Source organism: Cupressus sempervirens, chromosome 2, assembly GCF_028749045.1.
Source record: "Cupressus sempervirens isolate cs-2001-9-10 chromosome 2, ASM2874904v1, whole genome shotgun sequence".
Classification (NCBI taxonomy): Eukaryota; Viridiplantae; Streptophyta; class Pinopsida; order Cupressales; family Cupressaceae; genus Cupressus; species Cupressus sempervirens.
Genome location: NC_143119.1, coordinates 402,259,781 through 402,277,636, shown reverse-complemented (window position 1 = coordinate 402,277,636; position 17,856 = coordinate 402,259,781). Strand labels below are relative to the sequence as shown.

General features: G+C 37.8%; 1 protein-coding gene across 2 annotated transcripts in view; it reads left to right on the top strand.

The window, feature by feature from the left end:
• ROS3 (RNA-binding (RRM/RBD/RNP motifs) family protein) overlaps positions 1-12,229 on the top strand; it is a 91,355-nt gene extending 79,126 nt beyond the window's left edge. For both annotated transcript variants that reach the window (XM_089813905.1, XM_089813906.1), the window contains one exon: positions 10,885-12,229. In XM_089813905.1, coding sequence (XP_089670031.1) covers positions 10,885-11,817 — 933 coding nt within the window. In that variant the 3' untranslated portion in view covers positions 11,818-12,229. The remainder of the gene's footprint in view (positions 1-10,884) is intronic.
• The last annotated feature ends 5,627 nt before the right edge of the window (positions 12,230-17,856 follow it).

Genomic DNA, 17,856 nt, shown 5'->3' with positions numbered 1-17,856 from the left:
AAGTTAAGGAAGGTAAAAGTCATTAGAACATTATTGCCCTCCATCATCACCACCATCAACATCATCTGGCGCTCATATAATATCATCACCATCACATCAGAAGTCCAAGTTATCCTTGAATGAACAACGTAAGGCTGCCTACGTGATTACCAACAGATCACATCGATAACTGAGTTAGTATCCATAGGTGTAAGGAACATTGGAGTTATTCTCATGTCTTCATGAGTATTAACTTTTCAAGAGAGGAATTGAGTGTTTGATATCTCATATCAAGTGTTCAATTGCTATATGTTATGTAGTGGTACAAAATTGACCTCAACAGGTATTTGTATGGTGACTACTATTTAGATGGTGTGGTGTCCTTGTATTAATTGTACATGCTTTTTATGAATACCGTACGGTGTTGACCGCCGTATGATGCTTTTTGTTCTTTTCCTCGTGCTTGATAGACAATATTGGTTGTGAATGTAATAGATGGGATCAACCCAGTCCAATTCATCATAGCCCAAAACTCGGATATCCAAATTTGAAAGTTTTGCTATGTCAGGGCGACAATCTCATTTAAGCCCTTCTCTTAACTTAACATTCCTTGATATAGTTAGTGCTAACCCAATAGTCTTCATTTTTTTTTCTATGCACCTCAGTCTTTCTCTTATTCTCTTCAAATTTTTATTATTTATTATTTATATATATTATATATATATATATATATAAATTTTTTACATTTTACCTAAATTGTTCGTTCAGGTCTCGTTATCTTCTCGGGCTTCATTCCTTTGATGGTAAATTTTTAACTTCGAACCATTTACTAGGTCAGCCACTTCCTTCCCATTCAATGTCCACAGCTTGATCACTCCATTATCGCCAACTTCACGGATCTTATATGGCCCGACCCGCTTTACCTTGAATTTGTTGGGTTTGATCTCATTATGCCCATTATATTTCAGTACTAGTTGGTTTGGCGTGAATTTGTTTAGTTTCAGATGCTTGTCATGCCAGACTTTGCGCCCAAGCTAGGAAATCTCTATAGCCTATTGTGCTTGTAGTCTTCGTTCATCGATCTTATTTGGGTTATGTAGCCTCTCTCTGAGACTCTCCATGTCTCCCAACTTGTTCTCAATTTCCATTCATAAGCTTGGTACCATCAACTCTATTGGCACCACGACCTCTTGACCATACATTAACTAGAATGGGGTGTCCCGTGGTGACCTTGTAGGAGGTACAATATGCCCATAATGCCGATGGCAACTTCTCTTCCCAATCTTTGCCTTCAACGTTGCAAGATTTATAAATTATTGAAACCAAGATTTTGTTTGTTGATTATGCCTGCCTATTTGCTCTCGGGTAGTACGGGCTTAAAAGGGAATGGTAGATTTTAAATTCTGTCGTAAGCAGTCTAATGACATGGTTGACAAAGTGCCCTCTGCGGTCGCTTGTCAGCTGAACTAGGATGCCGTACCTTGTAATGATTTGTTCATAAATGAATTTTGCTGCACTTAGTGCAGAGTTATCTGGTAAGGATTGTGCGTCTACCCACTTTGTGAGGTACTCTGTTGCTATGACGATGTATCAATATCTATGGGCTCTACTTACCTTCAGTGGTCCGACAAAGTCTAGTCCCCACTGTTCGAAAAGTTCTTGCGCTTGTGAAGGGTTCAAGGGCATAAAATCACTCTTTAGTGGCTTCCCGACTCTTTGACATGTATCACATCCAACGACCCACTCTCTGATGTCGTTGTGCACAGCAGCCCACCATAGCCCGACGAGTAATATCTTCCGCACAGTTGTGTCTAGTCCCAAATGCCCGCTTGCTGCCCCTTTACGTGTCTCTTTTAATACTCTTGGTATTTCTTCTTTGAGAATGCATCGTTGTAGGATTTGGTCAGGTCCCATTTTTTATTGTAGCCCGTTGATCAACGGAAATGTTCAACTTCTTAGTATGAGTTTCCTTGTCTTGTTTGGTTGAATTTCTCTAGGGAATTGACCCATTGAAAGATACTCTAACACTTGCGTACCAAGATGGAAGTACGACGATCTAAAACAATTGTGTCTGGAAAGTCAACATTGACTCCCTCAGGTGGTTCCCCTGGCTTGATTCTAGAGAGGTGATTTGCGCTCACGTGGCTTTTTCTGGGATGTAGTACAATCTTAAACATGAAAATCTGTAGGAGAAGTAACCATCTACTTATCTGTCCTTGAATGATTGGTTTATTCACCAAATATAGCAAAGCCCAATGGTCTACGTAGAACACGAATGAGGTTGCCAGTAAGTAGTGCCTGAACTTTTGTACAACATACACCATTCAGAGAGCTTTCCTCTTGGTTGTGTTGTAGTTCTTTTCTGCTTTCGACAAGAGTCTACTTGCAAAGAACACCGGGTGGTCTAATCCATGATCACCTGTTTGTGCGAGTGTTGCTCCGATTGCGAAATTTGATACATCAACACGTACGTTCCGAGATGTAGTACAATCTTAAACATGAAAATCTGTAGGAGAAGTAACCATCTACTTATCCGTCCTTGAATGATTGGTTTATTCACCAAATATAGCAAAGCCCGATGGTTTACGTAGAACACGAATGAGGTTGCCAGTAAGTAGTGCCTGAACTTTTGTACAACATACACCATTCAGAGAGCTTTCCACTCAGTTGTGTTGTAGTTCTTTTCTGCTTTCGACAAGAGTCTACTTGCAAAGAACATCGGGTGGTCTAATCCATAATCACCTGTTTGTGCGAGTGTTGCTCCGATTGCGAAATTTGATGCATCAACATGTACGTGGAACTTCTTGTCCTAGTTTGGGTAAGCCAAAATAGGTGCTGCAACTAGTCTTGTTTTCAACTCTTGGACAACTTCATCTTGTTTTGCTTCTCACTTGTAGGGTTCCCCCTTGCAAGTCAGTTTGTCAAGAGGGTAAGACACTATGGAATTTTTTTTAATGAACTTGCTATGGTACCCGATGTGTCCGAGGAATGATTTCACTTCGGTCACGTCCATCGAAGGTGGCATTTCAAATATTACTCGAACCTTATCCGGGTCTGTCTTCAAGCCTACCTTGCACATGATGTGTCCCAACAGTTTTCCTTAGGGCACCATAAATTTGCACTTCTTAGGATTTAGTGCTAGTCATGCGCATCTGCATCTCTCCATACACTCCTTGAGTGCAGTTAGGTGTTTGTCCTTCGTGCTGAAAACTGACCAATCGTCCAAGAAATCCTTGAAGTTGCCTATTGACATCTTGTCAAAGATGTGCAGGATGATCCTTTGAAATGTTGCTTGGGCATTGCACAAACCGAATGACATTCGGTTGTAGGCATAAACTCCATCTCCCACCACAAAGGTTGTTTTCAACTTGTCCTCCTTGGCGATGTATATCTGATTATATTATAGGCAGAGAATCCATCCATGAATGAATATATTTCGTGCTCGACCACTTCCTCCAAAACGCTATCAGTGAATGGTATTGGGAGTGGATCCTTAATTGTCATTGCATTCAAACAATGGAAATCCACGCATATTCTTATTTGACCGGTATCCTTTTTAGTGAGATTACGCTTGGAGACACCCACTCACTTGTCTGTACTTGAAAGATAATGCTTGCATTGAGCATTCAATAAATCTCATCCTTGACCCATGCATTATAGTTTTTATTCATACGGTACAGTTGTTTCCGTATGGGCACTGCTCCTTGTATCAGTGGGATCCGGTGGACACACAATTTTGGTGGCACTCCCTTTAGGTCTTTGTACATCCATTCAAAAACATCCTTGTACTCCATGAATATTTTGAATGTTGCCGCTTTCAGTACATGATTCTTGTCATCTCCCACAAAAATGTTTTTTGGGTTGACATCATCCCCTAAGTTCACAGTCTTCACTGTAGTTTCTTCATATTTAATGGGTTTCTCTTCGCTGAATGTGTGTGCGGGTGTTTCATCTATCGGTGCCTCCCCTTCCTTGAATTCTCTGTATTCTGTCGGGAACTCATTCTTTTCATCCTCATTTTCTTCTTCCACCCCTAGCATGTGACAACTTGGGAAGAGTTCATAGTTCTCCATTTGCTAATGGAGTAGGCCATTCAATGAGTCCAAGTTGTCATCGGATCCTCCTAGTTTCAGGGTTCTTTCTTCGTTCGGTTCCACCCTTTTCTTTTCTTCATCGTCTCTCGCTTCACCTTTAGAGTCCAAGGAGGACACCATGTCTTCTCCCACCATCTGGGTGTGTAGGTCAATTATGAACTTGCGACCTCCTCTTTCCATCGAAAGAGTGTTCCTTTTCTAGTCATGTTTCACTTTTGCCTGTACTAGCCAACCCCTTTCGAGGATGGTGTCATAACCCTTCCTTTTCAGCGGAACAACCACAAGTCGAGTAGAATGGGTTCTGTTCTGATTGTTACAATTTGTGCCATTAAAGTCCCAAGCGGTTTGATTTTGTGTTGGTTGGCGCTAAGTAGTTGGAATCTAGGTGGTCATAGGGTTGGTTGTCCTAACTTCTTCCATGTTAACTCAGGTAATATATTTACGCCAAATCTTCTGTCCACAATGGTGTCCGTCAGGATGGTTTCGAGGATACTCATCTCTACCACAACATGGTGTCTCCTTGTGTTCAATGCGAGTAACATTGGGTCTGTCGTGGGGGCTTCGCTTCCACCGTGGGTGTTCTTCCTTGACCCGTCTGTCGTCTTTGGGGATGGTATCATGTTTAGGATTGTTGTTCTTAGCTGTGCCATTGCAAGGAGAAGGTCGTTTAATTTCATAGGAACCTCAACTTGCATTACCTGCTGTATAATGTTCTGTTCTGCCTGGGTCCTCCTTGAGGTACCCGCAGTGTCATTCATTTGAGTTCTTTTGACAATCATCTCCTTTTCTATTTCTGCTTTTGCTTGGTGCATCCTTCTCTTCTCTTCTTTAGGATCTGGGTATGTTTCCTTTTTCGCTTGTGCGTGGGTGACTGTTAATAGTTCTTCCTCGCCTCTTTCTATAGTCAATAGGTTCACCTCGGGATTGGGGCATTTCGAGTCTTTGTGGTCTCTAGGGCCACACCATCTGCACAATAGCTGTAGTGTTCCCTTCGTGGTGCAATCTCTGGCAAAGTGGCTCCATAGGTTGCATGCACAACATTGTATCATTGGTCGTCTAGTTGGACCATATTGTATCTAGTTGTGGCCCCCGTTATTGTTGTTGTTATTGTTGCTGCCATCTCTTCTGTGTTAGTTGTTTCGATACCCTCTTGAAGTTGCCACGTCATTGTTTGTGTTTGTTCCTGCAACTCCCAAGGTGGACACTTCTTGTGTCAGTAACACTTTTTGGTGACCTTTTGTTTTCATATTGAACAAACATTCTTTGATGGAATGTCCAACAATCTAGCAGATATCGCAAAATTGGTTTTTGGGGCAACTACCCTTTGTATGGCCTTCCTCCTTGCAGTCCATACACCATAGTTCCTCTTCTGTGTTTTTCTTTTTAATTCTTTCATCATACGCAACATATTGTTCTGTAATGCTCGAATCTTTTTATTCGATTCTTCATCGATGCTTTCGGCAAATGAGTCTTCTGAGTCAAAAGATCTGCTCTTTTTCTTTTTCCCTAATTTGTGTTCGCTTTCTAAGTCCATTGCCTAGTTATATGCCTCAATGAATGATGCCGGAGGTACTATTTTTATCTTCTTCAGAAGTGTTCGCTGTAGCCCTTTGACAAACCAGCATTTTTTCAAGCCGTTTGTTGGTGGGCTCTCCATGTTCCCCACTAGCTCTTCCAGTCTCCTTGCGTATCAACAAACTGTCTCATTCTTCCCTTACTTTGTATTGTAGAATTTCTGCACGATCTAATTGTCATCCCTTAGTAATTAGAATTCTACTGTAAATTCTTTCTTTAGATCCGCCCATGTGGCCACCTTTTTTTGACAAATGTCTGAAAACCATCGATTGCTACGCCTCTTAGGGTAGCTCGAAACTGACAGATCTAGTCATCCTCGTCCATTACACCATTCACAGTCCATATCGTTTCACATGTTTTATAGCATCAAACTGGGTTAACCATCCTGTCGCCAGTAAATTTAGGTAATTTCTCCTTTAGCCCTATCATTGTTAGCTTCTGCTTTGATCTGCTTGACTTCTATACTTTTTGCGCACCTGCATTGTTTTGCATACCTGTGTTGTTCTGCGTACCTACATTGTTTTGTACAACCGCATTGGTCTATGCTGGTGTGATGAGTTCTAAAAATTGAGTTGTTCTATTATTGAATTGTATCCATTTGTTTGGTGTATTGGGGACGAAGAGTACACCCCATGCTCGTGCTCCTTTGGTGCCTTGAGCCGTGCTAATTCCTTCTCTTCTGTCTGGATTCTTCACCCTTGGTGTATAGAATTCCGAGAATTCCTCCCTTGATTCTTCGATCAACCTCAGTCTTTGGAACTCTTCCTTTGTCTCTTCTATCAAGTCCTCTTGTGGACAGTTAGGTGAATGCATTCCATCGGTCACTGCTCCTGTGGCACCGTGGTCACCTTCAATGACACCCCCTCGGTACCTGTCGGTGAGCTGTTGAAGTCTATACCTTCATTCTGCTTGCTGTGTGCAAATTAATGCTTCATATGTTGTGCATACATCATCATTTTCTTTTCTTTTATTTCAATCCTTATTAAGTAAATTCAGCATCAATCTTCAAAACACATCTTTGATACCAGGTTCGACAGGCAACGATACCAAATGTTTACCATACAGGGTAAACGGATATTTATTGCATTCAGAGACCAGAATATGACATAGTTTAAGATAGTACTTTATTTATATAAGCAGAGCATACAATAATGAGTACAACTATAATGATGATCCATAGTCCAATAGGACGATATACATATATATTCCAAAGGGGTGACTCAACCATTGTGCAACCTTTCTAGGACTAACGAATCCCGTTGTCTTGTTATACTTTTGCCGATAACAGATTTTTCGAAGGGAATATACTTTTACCATTTTTTTGTTGAAACTTTCACTGTCACACGTCTGAACTTTTATTTATGAATGAATCAAATATTTTAAACCTGGGAACTTTATAAACCATTGCATTCTTTTCCTGATTCCCTGACTGGGCTTTTGTTAGACTTAGAATTATGGTGAAGGATTCATTCATTAATTTAAAGAGGTACGGGGATGATAAATTTCTTTGCTTGAGATCTTTGATGGTGTCTGCCCATGATTCCATTGATTGGTATGAGAGGATTGGAGTAGTAAGACAACATTCTTCTTAATGGATAAGCAAAAGTGAAAGTCCTACATGGATCCTAAGAGCCAACATCAATGCTCAATTGTTGTAATGAAAATGCTTTTGACACATGCAATGTTATCAGGAGAACCAAAATCTTTTATGGTGCTGTACTAATATCTTGAATACCTATGACGCTGTCAGTAATTTGTCATCCTCGGTGAACCTGATGAGATGTCACAATCATCATACAAAGTAGAGGCTGAGGCTAGTCTGTTATAAGTTTTGAGATTGTATGCTATATGACATAAGGAAATGGCCATAAAAGCATCTAATGAGCTTTCTTCATCATATTGTATGACCATGCTATATTAGTGTATCAAATAAAGTCCATCTTGTTTCCTCCGAAAAATATAAATTATCTGCTCAAGGTGGATGAGAGCTTTTAGCCCCTGCAAAGGAGAGGGCTGCCTTCTCTGGTTCATCCTTCATATTCAGGGCTGTGGTTTTGCTTTGACTTTTGCGTTTTCACTGATGGCATGAGTGCTACTAACTTTTCTTGAGCTGCAGATACATCTACAGTAGGTTCAGTGAGCAAGTCCTGAAAGTAAACAGAGTTTAAAGATACGGCATTCTTTATGTTTAGAAATGTATTTCCATCAGTAAGCTTTAAACAATGTACACTGTTTAATTACTTCCTCCCATGACTGATTTTATGCCACACTTGATACTCCTTTCAAAGATGAGCAAGTTGACCAATTAACTGGTTTTCCTTCTCCTGGTGGCAAAAAGAAAAATGCTTGATTTATGATTGTAAGGAGTGCAATTACTTGTTGAAAATATTATTCAATTGAAAGATATTACTAAAAATCTGTTCAATTTATTGTTTGATTAGACATAGTTTTCCAACAAATCAATATATTATACCCTTGAATATCTCTTCCTTTTTCCTCCCATTCATGTTTTATCTTTTTATGGTTACGATGCATCTCCAAGTTTTAAAAACATAAAACTGAGGATGTTGTGGTTAATATCTGCTGAGAATGTTAATGGTCCAATGATCAGGCAGGATTTTACCATTATTAGAAAATGACTGATTTCGTTTCCATACATGTAGGCTTTTTTCCAAGGTTGCATGGGTACTCGTACCCACACTCCTGGTACTCGTACCCACGTACCCAAGTACCGGTACACGTATCCCACGTACCGGCTACTTGGTGGAGAGCATCATAGCTAAGGACCTTCATTAAGATTCTGATTTTTTTTTTTGGTATTTTATTTTTGTATTAGCTTGTTGTTTATCAAACTTAATTCAATACCAAATCAGTTCGAAACTTTGATACTCATTAACAATAAACTTTATCACTGTTCAAGTCATAAGTTTATCATTTGCAATATGTCATTGTCATATGATTTAGGATCTTCTTGTTCATGTTTAAAGTCTGCCTTCTTTGTTATGCATCTAAGCATTTATCATGTATTATTATTTCAAACATATAGCAAATCTAAAACTGAAAACAATACATTACATTTGCAAACTTTATTACTGTTCTTGTTTTGAAAAACCATTGTCATGTCTCATAATTTCAGATTTTTTATAAATATAAAAGTATAATTTTTAAATAAGTTTGACATACCCAAGTACCTCCGTCCCCTATCATGAAAAATACTTTAAACATTAAACATTCAGCAATAGCATATATATATATAATAATAATTTGACTTATGGCCCATATTTTCAAATTTATTGTTTTGAATGCTCAGTGTCATGACTCATGACATATATTTTGATTTTTATATTTTCTATAAAATATTAATTATATAGAAAAAATTAGGCATACACACGTACCCCCGTCCCCTATTTTGAAAAATATGCGTACCCGTTCCCGTACCCATGTACCTGTGCAACCTTGTTTTTTTCCTATTTGAACCTTGTGGATATGCCTCTGGGTAAAGTCCTTATATATGGAGATATCTTTAATCAAAGCCTTCTACTTTTGAGCTTGGTAGAGATTTACACTGATCTCTCATCTTATCTGCTGCTGATTTCAGAAATTGAACCTTGCAGGAAAAAATGTAAATTTGTGAATTTCAAATGATTATTCACTTGAAATTACTTTCTACTTTATTGCACTAAGTGGATGAGGAACAATTGATCTAAAATAATTTTAAGGTGAAGTCTGCTAGCTCTACAAAGGAGGACCGGAGGGATCCACACTAATGCTTGCAACAAGTCTTCATTGTACAATGGCTAGCTTGCCTATATGTTGCCTCTTGACATTCCAGTTTCCTGAATAAATACAGAATCAGATTTCTTGGATCTAGTTGAATCTCTATGAAATTGCTTATGTTACCTAAATTAATTCCACTTCTTCTAGGAGAGTAGTTTCATGATAAGTTGCTGATTTTGGTGTGATCTAAAAGATATTATGTGGCCTGTAATCTCTTCCTATGTTTATTAGATTAGCAGAATCAATTGAATCTTTTCCTTATCTGAATGAATGAAAATGTATCTTAAGTAGAAGATCTCTATGTATTTTCATGCTTCTGAGGAGCTATAGAAGAACACTTTCCAGTAGGGCTTTTTCTATCTTTGTGAATTTCTTGGAGGGCTGATTTCTTCATGCCTTTCTGTTGTCCTTTCTGGCATAAGGGTATCATTTGTATGTCTTCTAATTATGCTTATCAGATATATGCTATTCTCCTAGGATTTTTTATTAGAGCCAGATCGTAGTATTTTTAATAAAAGACTTAAACAGTTTCTTTTCCTTTTTCTACTCCGAGAATATCTTTTGTTGTAACCAATTTATCACCTGAAGAATCCTAAGCATTTAAAGAATATGAAAGCTCAAGATTTGTAATTGCTGTTGGGCTTTGATTTAATAGCACAAACTCCACTTTACTACTGGCTCAAACTAGGATTGCACTGTATTAGCCCGATTACTCTTAGGTGTTGGTGGTTTATGCTCTTGCCTTTCCTTGGATGATGAATCTTGGATACCATTGCTCTTGGTTGCAGATAGGTCCTCGGCTATCTTAGCCTCTAATGTGGGACACAGTCTTACAAAGTGGTTGTGTTGACTGCAGAGTCTGCTCCTGAATGGTTTGCTTGCATTATTTATCCCCAAGTCAATCTAGATATTCTGCGTTATTCTAGGTCCACATACAGATTTAAGGCCTACTTGAGAACTCCTTGCTGCATAGTGAATTTGTAGGCAGCTATTTATTCACTTGTAGCATTGTCAATTCTTTCATCGTTAGCCAATCTAGTCGTAGTCTTGGTTTTTTCATTGTTCCTTTACCTGACTTAATGGCCAGAATGTTCAAGGTGCAATCTCCTTGGTGAACATTAGCATTGTGTTTTTCACCTTCAAGAACATCAGGAAGAATAAGGAGACTTTTCCATAATTTGAGTGCTTAAACTCCATCTCCCTTCAAGAAATATTGGTTGTATATATTTTATCATTCATAGCTTCAATTACTTTCATAGTTTTAAATGATATAAGTTTTTACTTCCAAAATGGGATCTTAATTGTGTCCATGTGGCTGGTAAACATTCCGGACTATTTAAGAAACATGTTATCTTGCAATTAAAAAGTCATGAAGTATAAGTAAAAAATGATCAATTCACTATCTTCAGTCAAGTCTCCATTCTCCATATGTATTGATTTACCTCTTCTAATTTTACAGGATTCAGAGGATGAAAAAAGCTTATCCAGAGGAATGACAGAAAAAATGGCAAGTGAAAATGCTCAGAAGCTATTATCGACCAAAGTTAAATCTCATGTGGCAAAGCTGGCACAGAAGGATTCCAAACAAGATATTCATAGTCAAGTCAATTATAGGAAATCTTTCCCCAAAGAAGACAATGATGGCCAACCTGAAGTTCTTGAACTAAAAGAGAGCAAAAGATTGAAAGTTGAAGATGGCGAGTGCAGTTCATTCCAGCACAGTGAGGCAAGGGGTAACTTAAGCATTGGCTTTGGACTAGAAATCAATGGTGATGCCAGCTGCAAAGGTCATCACAATGGAACTGTGACTAAAGTACAAGATGGCAGTCATTCTAGGGTACAAAAGGCTTCTTGGAAAGATTTGGTTGGTGAGACTGGCAGAGTTTCTTTTTCACTTTCTAGCATTATTGGAGGTGCTGGTTCTCCACATTTGGTGAAAGATAGGGAGAGTAAAACTCTTGGAGCTCTGGAGAATTCTTCAAATCATTCACGTAAAGAAATAAGCAGAGAACTTCTAGATAGAAGTGGAAAGCTTGTTATGGAGAAAGAACACAAAATCTCGAGTGACAATTCACACTTCCTGAGTGAGCTAGGTGTGAAACCCAAGAATTCTGAGTCACAGAAGTCTGAACCAATTGCTGAGATGAAAAATGAAGATGGCACAATGAAAGGAGAGGAGGTACCTAAAGGCCGTTTTACAGAAATGAAAGATGGGGGTAAAATTTGCAATGATCAAGTGGATAAGGATTTAAATTTGTTTAGAAAAGATACAGGCTCTCCTGCGCTATGCATGTTCATGAGGTCTGAAAATGCAGAAGCAGAATGGCTCAAATCCAAAGCAGCTGTTCAACGCTTTACAAAGTTTCGCAAGAAAAAGCACCAAAATGTATAAAGAGATAATGAGTGACTCCTGCAGGAAGGCTTTGACATCTGGATGTGTATGCCAATCACTAATTAAATAATGAGGAATCTTGAAATGCTCCTTAAACTTTTCGAGCAAGTTTAAAGAATCTAAGGCTGAGCGGATAGGTGCATGTTTTCCAGATTAAAGCAGAAACCTGTCCTCATGTCCCTGTCAGAAAAGTCCGTGGAACTATCTGTTACATATGGAATCAAATTCTGTACTACAAGTCATAGCCATATAATTGAAATATGTGTTTAACAATAATGTTTGCTAGAAGTTAACTTTCTTAGTTATTCAAGTCTCCTTTTATTATAATAAACCCTTAATTATTAAATCAATCCTTTCATAGTCACAAATGGTTTTGTTTGTAATCAATGTAAGTTATCGATTATTTATGGTATACTCTGCTACCTGAATATGAAATGGTTAAAAATTGGTGGGCGTTATAATTGATAAAATGCTACATACTAACCAGCAGGATTATAATGAGTTTTATGATTATCGAATCAGGTTTACATTGAATAAGTGACAATTATGGGCCAAGTTACAAAGAGATCACATCTCAGGGATTTTTGGTGCATGGAATTATGAACTCTGTAGGATTTTGGCTTAACTTGGATTTGATCTAATAGTTAATTTAAATGCTACTTTTATCCTCCTGATCATGGAGAATCAGGATTGGTTCAGTTTAAACAAATGAAATCCTAGGAAACACTTCATAAATCAAATTAGGATTCTGTATATGGTATCTATATTGTCTATTTTATTGATCTTTGATATTGAGTACACGCCTGTTATTATAAATAACAAATATGCTGTAAGAGCTTCATTTTAAATTGAAATCATCAGCAGTGTGGAGCAGATACTGTCCATATTTGTTTTTGTAGTATAAATCTGTTATCATTGGTTAGAATAATATTTGTCACCTTTAATCTGATACATATATCTCTATTATCAATTAAGCCAGGGATTGTTGCAGCTATTATCCTGTTAGCAGGATACGTGATGAGGCAGACAAATGGAGAATCACATGATGACAATCACCTTTATTTGGGCTCTTCATGCCGAACTTAAATGGGGCGTATGTGGTAACTCAGGCATTGCCAGGGCTGGATGCCTATTCAGGGATCAACACAAGATTTTTCTTGCTAAAAGGATCTTTTAGATTTCCATGTCCCAAAGGTACAACTAATGAAGTGGAAGCATTGGCAGTCCCAGGGAACTGAAAATGATTGTCAACTTTGCCATCAAAACTCATTTTTGATGTGGACCCATCATCATACTGGCCATTCAGAAGACCAGAATACCCTAGCTGGAAGCTTGAAAGCATCTTGAGCAAAGCAAGAGCTTTAATCATGAGTTTGAAGTCCATATTTTAAACACTATTTCCAGGAATGCAACTATCCGACATTTTAGCTAATGCTGGTGTTGAACAGAATACGATCTAGTCTTGAATCAGTTCACGGACAGAGCACTGGGTTGGCCAAACCCAATTACTCATTCAGGACTCCTTGGTTCTCTAAAACCCACTCTACAAAAAGAGGAGGAATTTATAGAACAAAGGCCGCACAGTGAGTATTCCTGTTGTAATAATGGAGATATTATATTAAGAATTGTTTTGTAAAGCATGTAAAAGGTCATCTAAAATTAATTTGTTGCTTTAACTATCAACTGATCAAAGTTCCTAGACTAGGACTTGGTTCAAACTCAACTCGGAGCTGACTTGACTCATGATTTCACAAAATGACTTGCTGGAGACTTGGTAAAGTGAAAAAATCCTCGAAACTGAGAGATTTTTAAAGATTTAGAACTTAATTCATGCCCCCATTATTGAATAAAGCTTAAAGACTCAATATTATCACCAAACAAAAGCTATTTTGATCACATACATAAACATACATCGATCACATAAGTACACAACTAAAGAAATAGCAAACTTAGATATATAAAATAATAGACATTGTCAAAAGTATATAAAGCTCATGGAATACGAAATGTATGACACCAAATGTTCCAAACATATGTGAAAACAAAAACAAGTCTATGGCTCTGGGTCAACCTTAGAGTAGCTTGCATCCCTCTTGAAAGGCATCTAAGGTAGGTCTTGATTATCTGAACATACATAGTTTGTGCTTGTGAGGTGTCACTTGGACCAATATTAGCCGAGTGTGGTCTATCCTCTTCCGTCATGGCCCCAACGTTGACCTCTCTATCTGCCTGGTCAACGCACTCAAGGTCCTTATTATTAAAGACAAGTTTGGTAAACTAAGTGACCCACTTAGATTCTGGGTTGACCTCTTCTAGTGTGATCAAGTTGGGGTCATTGTCCAAAATTTATTTGATTCTAAGACGGAGGATGTAATGAACAAATACAAGATCATTCAACCTCTCCATAAACAATATATTGCGTCTTTTTGAGTGAATGTGCTCGAACATGCTCTAGCTGCGCTCACAATCGGAAGCATTGCATGGTTGGCTCAATATGTAGATGACAATTTTTCGAAGGTTTGGAGTTCTGGGACGAAACAATTTGCCACCATATCTAAAATAAGAATTGGGCCCTTTCTCTCCACTCGGGCACAATCGATAGTCTATTTACTACATGGAATCATAGAGAATGAACCACCTATAGAATTTCATGAACTTTTGAAAAATGTAAGTTAAAAAATAATGATGATTTTGTTTATGAAAAATCATAAAAAAATTATATATTGCACAAAATTGATCATAAAAATTCGATCTTTGGATTGTAGCTTCCTTACATCGATGCCAACCTACAAAAAACATTTCCATTGAACAATTCCTTTGTTTGCACACTAGAACAAACTTGTTTTTTCAGAGATGTATTGTTTTAGAATATATTGTTCATCAAAATCAAAATTTTAGAGGATGGACCAACTATAGAATTTTAAGACATTTCCAAAAATGTAAAGTTTTTGGAGAAACTTATTGGGTTGCATCCGTAATTGATTTTTAATGAAAAATCATAAAAATATGTTTAAAAACCACCAAAATGTAGGAAAATAAATAATTTTTTGGCACGTGGTCCTCTTGTACTAGAGGAAATCTAAAAAGAATTAGAGACAAATTCAAAGCCGCTTAAGAGATATGACCTAATCTTTGGAAACTTTACAATTTGGTCCTTATGGGGTCGCTAGATGCAAATAAGAGAAATATACGATTTATCTTTTTAGATATCTTTATTGTCTAATAACAGAATAAATGAAAATGACACATGCAAAACAAATTATCCAATTGAATGCACACATGCATGCAAACACATTTAAGAAGCCAAGTCCCTCACATCGAGTACACTAAAATGTATAAGCCTAAATCTTCACACTGAAGAAACGAGAGTTTTTGATTAAGGAAAATAGGTTTTGAAGGGTGCCTGAAACCCTTTACACAGTTTTAGATATTCAATGGGCACAAAAATACAGCAAACCAAAGAGGAACCGGTCTTCCCCCAAAAGGGGATGACCGTGGTGACAGAGAAGCCTATCACCAGCCAGGACAAAATAACCAGATAGGAAGCAAAGATCCGAATAAGGATCTGCCTCCAAGAAAAGCTAGGCACAACAAGGGAGTTCAAGATACTCCCTTTGATTTGGAGTCTCCCTTGCTTGGCTGGAGTACATATCAAAAGGCAAAGCGAAGGGCTTAGTCTTCTTTCTTTTTACCGTAGTCAATCCATCCTCCACCTTAGCTGCCTCACCAATCCAATCCCTAGAAGAAACTAAAGAGTGGAAGACATGGGGAACAGGAACAACAACAAACTCCCCAGGAGAAATCGTGGAAGGTTGGCCTCCCACAGGGGCAAGAAGATCAGCCGAGACAGGGGCAGGGCTAGGAGAGGGGCTAGGGGCTAGACCTGAAGACCTGCCATCCACAACAACCACTGGCATCAAATCAACATGAGGAGAGAGCCTGATATCCCCAGCCACCACGAGCTCTAGGGAGACAATTGCATGGGGCGAAACTGAAACATCCTCAGCCTCTAAGGAAACATTTGAAGACTCGTTTGAGGGCTTAAGCACCATGTAGTGCTCAGGGGAGACCCCAAACCACCAGGAGGGAGGGCACCTTGGTTTAGTCTTCTCAACAACACAATGAGCAACAATGTGTCCTATCTTATGACATTTTCTACAGTGGAAGGGGATACCTTTGTAATCCAACATTTGAGTCCAGGAGCCCCACAACGAGGCCAAACAAATCTATTTTGGAAGCCCTTTGAGACGTCCATCTCAACAAGAATTCGAGCACATGTCGAGTGGAGAACATCAAAAGTGGCTGAGTCGACATATAAAAAGTCTCTGAGAGAGTCCCCAATAGTTTCCAAAATAGAATCTATCCAGAGATGCATTGGGAGGTTCGGAAGCTAGACCCAGAGAGGAACCTTATTAAAGGATTCAGTGAGAGGATCAAAATCCATATGCCACAGTTTGGCCATAAGTGGGTATCTGTCTTGCCATGAATAACTGCTATGACACAAAATGGTCTTCTTGTCCTTAGCACTTCCAAACTTAACAATAAAAAATCCTCTGGCATTTGGAAAAATCTGAACACCATGGTCTAAAATAGGTTCCCAATGCTTGGAGATCCAAGCATGGAGATCAGCTAGAGAGGGCCAAAAACCCTGAAAACGAAAAATAGCAGCAAGAGAAGAGAACTCTGCCATATTAAGAATATCCTCAATAGTTTCATTATCTAAAAGGACCTTGATAGGTTTGGATACACTTACAAGAACAACCTCATGAGAATGAGATGGCCTAGAACCAGCTCAAGCAGCATCGTGAAGACTCGCTTCAAAGGCTGCCATGTCGGCATAAGAGACAACCCTACCCCCATAAGGCACATGAGCCATCCCAGAATCATCACCACCAGAAAGATCTGCCAAGGGAGAGCTGACAGCAGGCATGCATCCCCTACCATCCCCCGATATGAAGAAACGAGGGTTAGTAGCACTAAATTATATAATAAAAGAAATTAAATCAAACTACTAAATATGAGCCTATTAAAAAAAAGTTATAAACAACTAGAAGCAAACAAACAAAAGAAAATGCAAACGAGTTGAACACTCCAACCTTATGTTGCTTCTCTTTTATTGGCAGAAGTGTTGCACTCAACTGTAAATCTGGTAGCACTTGGACTCCAAGCTCTAAAAAATGATCAAATTATAGAATATCAAAGGATTGTGGTTGAATTTGGTATAGATTTGATGCAAAAGTATGTGATGAAATTGTGAAGGATGAAGGTTGCTTATATAGAATTTTGGCTTAAAATGACTGGTCTAGAGGAAAAATTGACTAGAGAAGAAATTAGCAAGTTTCCATTTTGAACTAGAAAATCAAGCATAAAAGAAGAGATCAGAATGAGAAGATATTTCACAAGGCAAATCTTCAAATATGAAAAAAAGGAAGATTTTGATTTCAAATTAATTTTTATTTTATTTTTGAAAAGCGATGATTTTCAAACTTGATTTAATTTTTATTTTGAAAAGCAATGATTTTCAAACTTTTGACTTTTTTGATTTGTGAGGATTTATTTATTTTCAAATTTATAATAAGTTCACAATTTTAATTTTTTTAACTTTAGATTTTTGAGAGATTTAATTGAATTAAAAATTTAATTATTTAGAAATATGAAATTAGATGAGAATAAATGAAAAATAACATTAAATTAAATTTAGATTTTAATTTAATGAAGAGGAATAAACTAGCTAATTTGAATAATGATAATTATTTAAACTATAGAAAATTAAATACTGAATTTAATTAATTAATAAAGATCGATTAAATAAATAAATAAATAAAATTTAATTAATATTTAAGAGGTGATTAGGAGATTAAAAGATTAGATTTAGAGGAATAATAAATGATTAAAGGATCATCAAATAATAAAAAAAAAAATTGGTGACAGATTTCAATTTTTGGGTGTCTACACTCACTTACCTTAGTATGATGATCACCCTTCAGGGAGTCTAAAAAACTAGCACTTGTGCCATAAGAGGTGCAAGGAATTACCAGT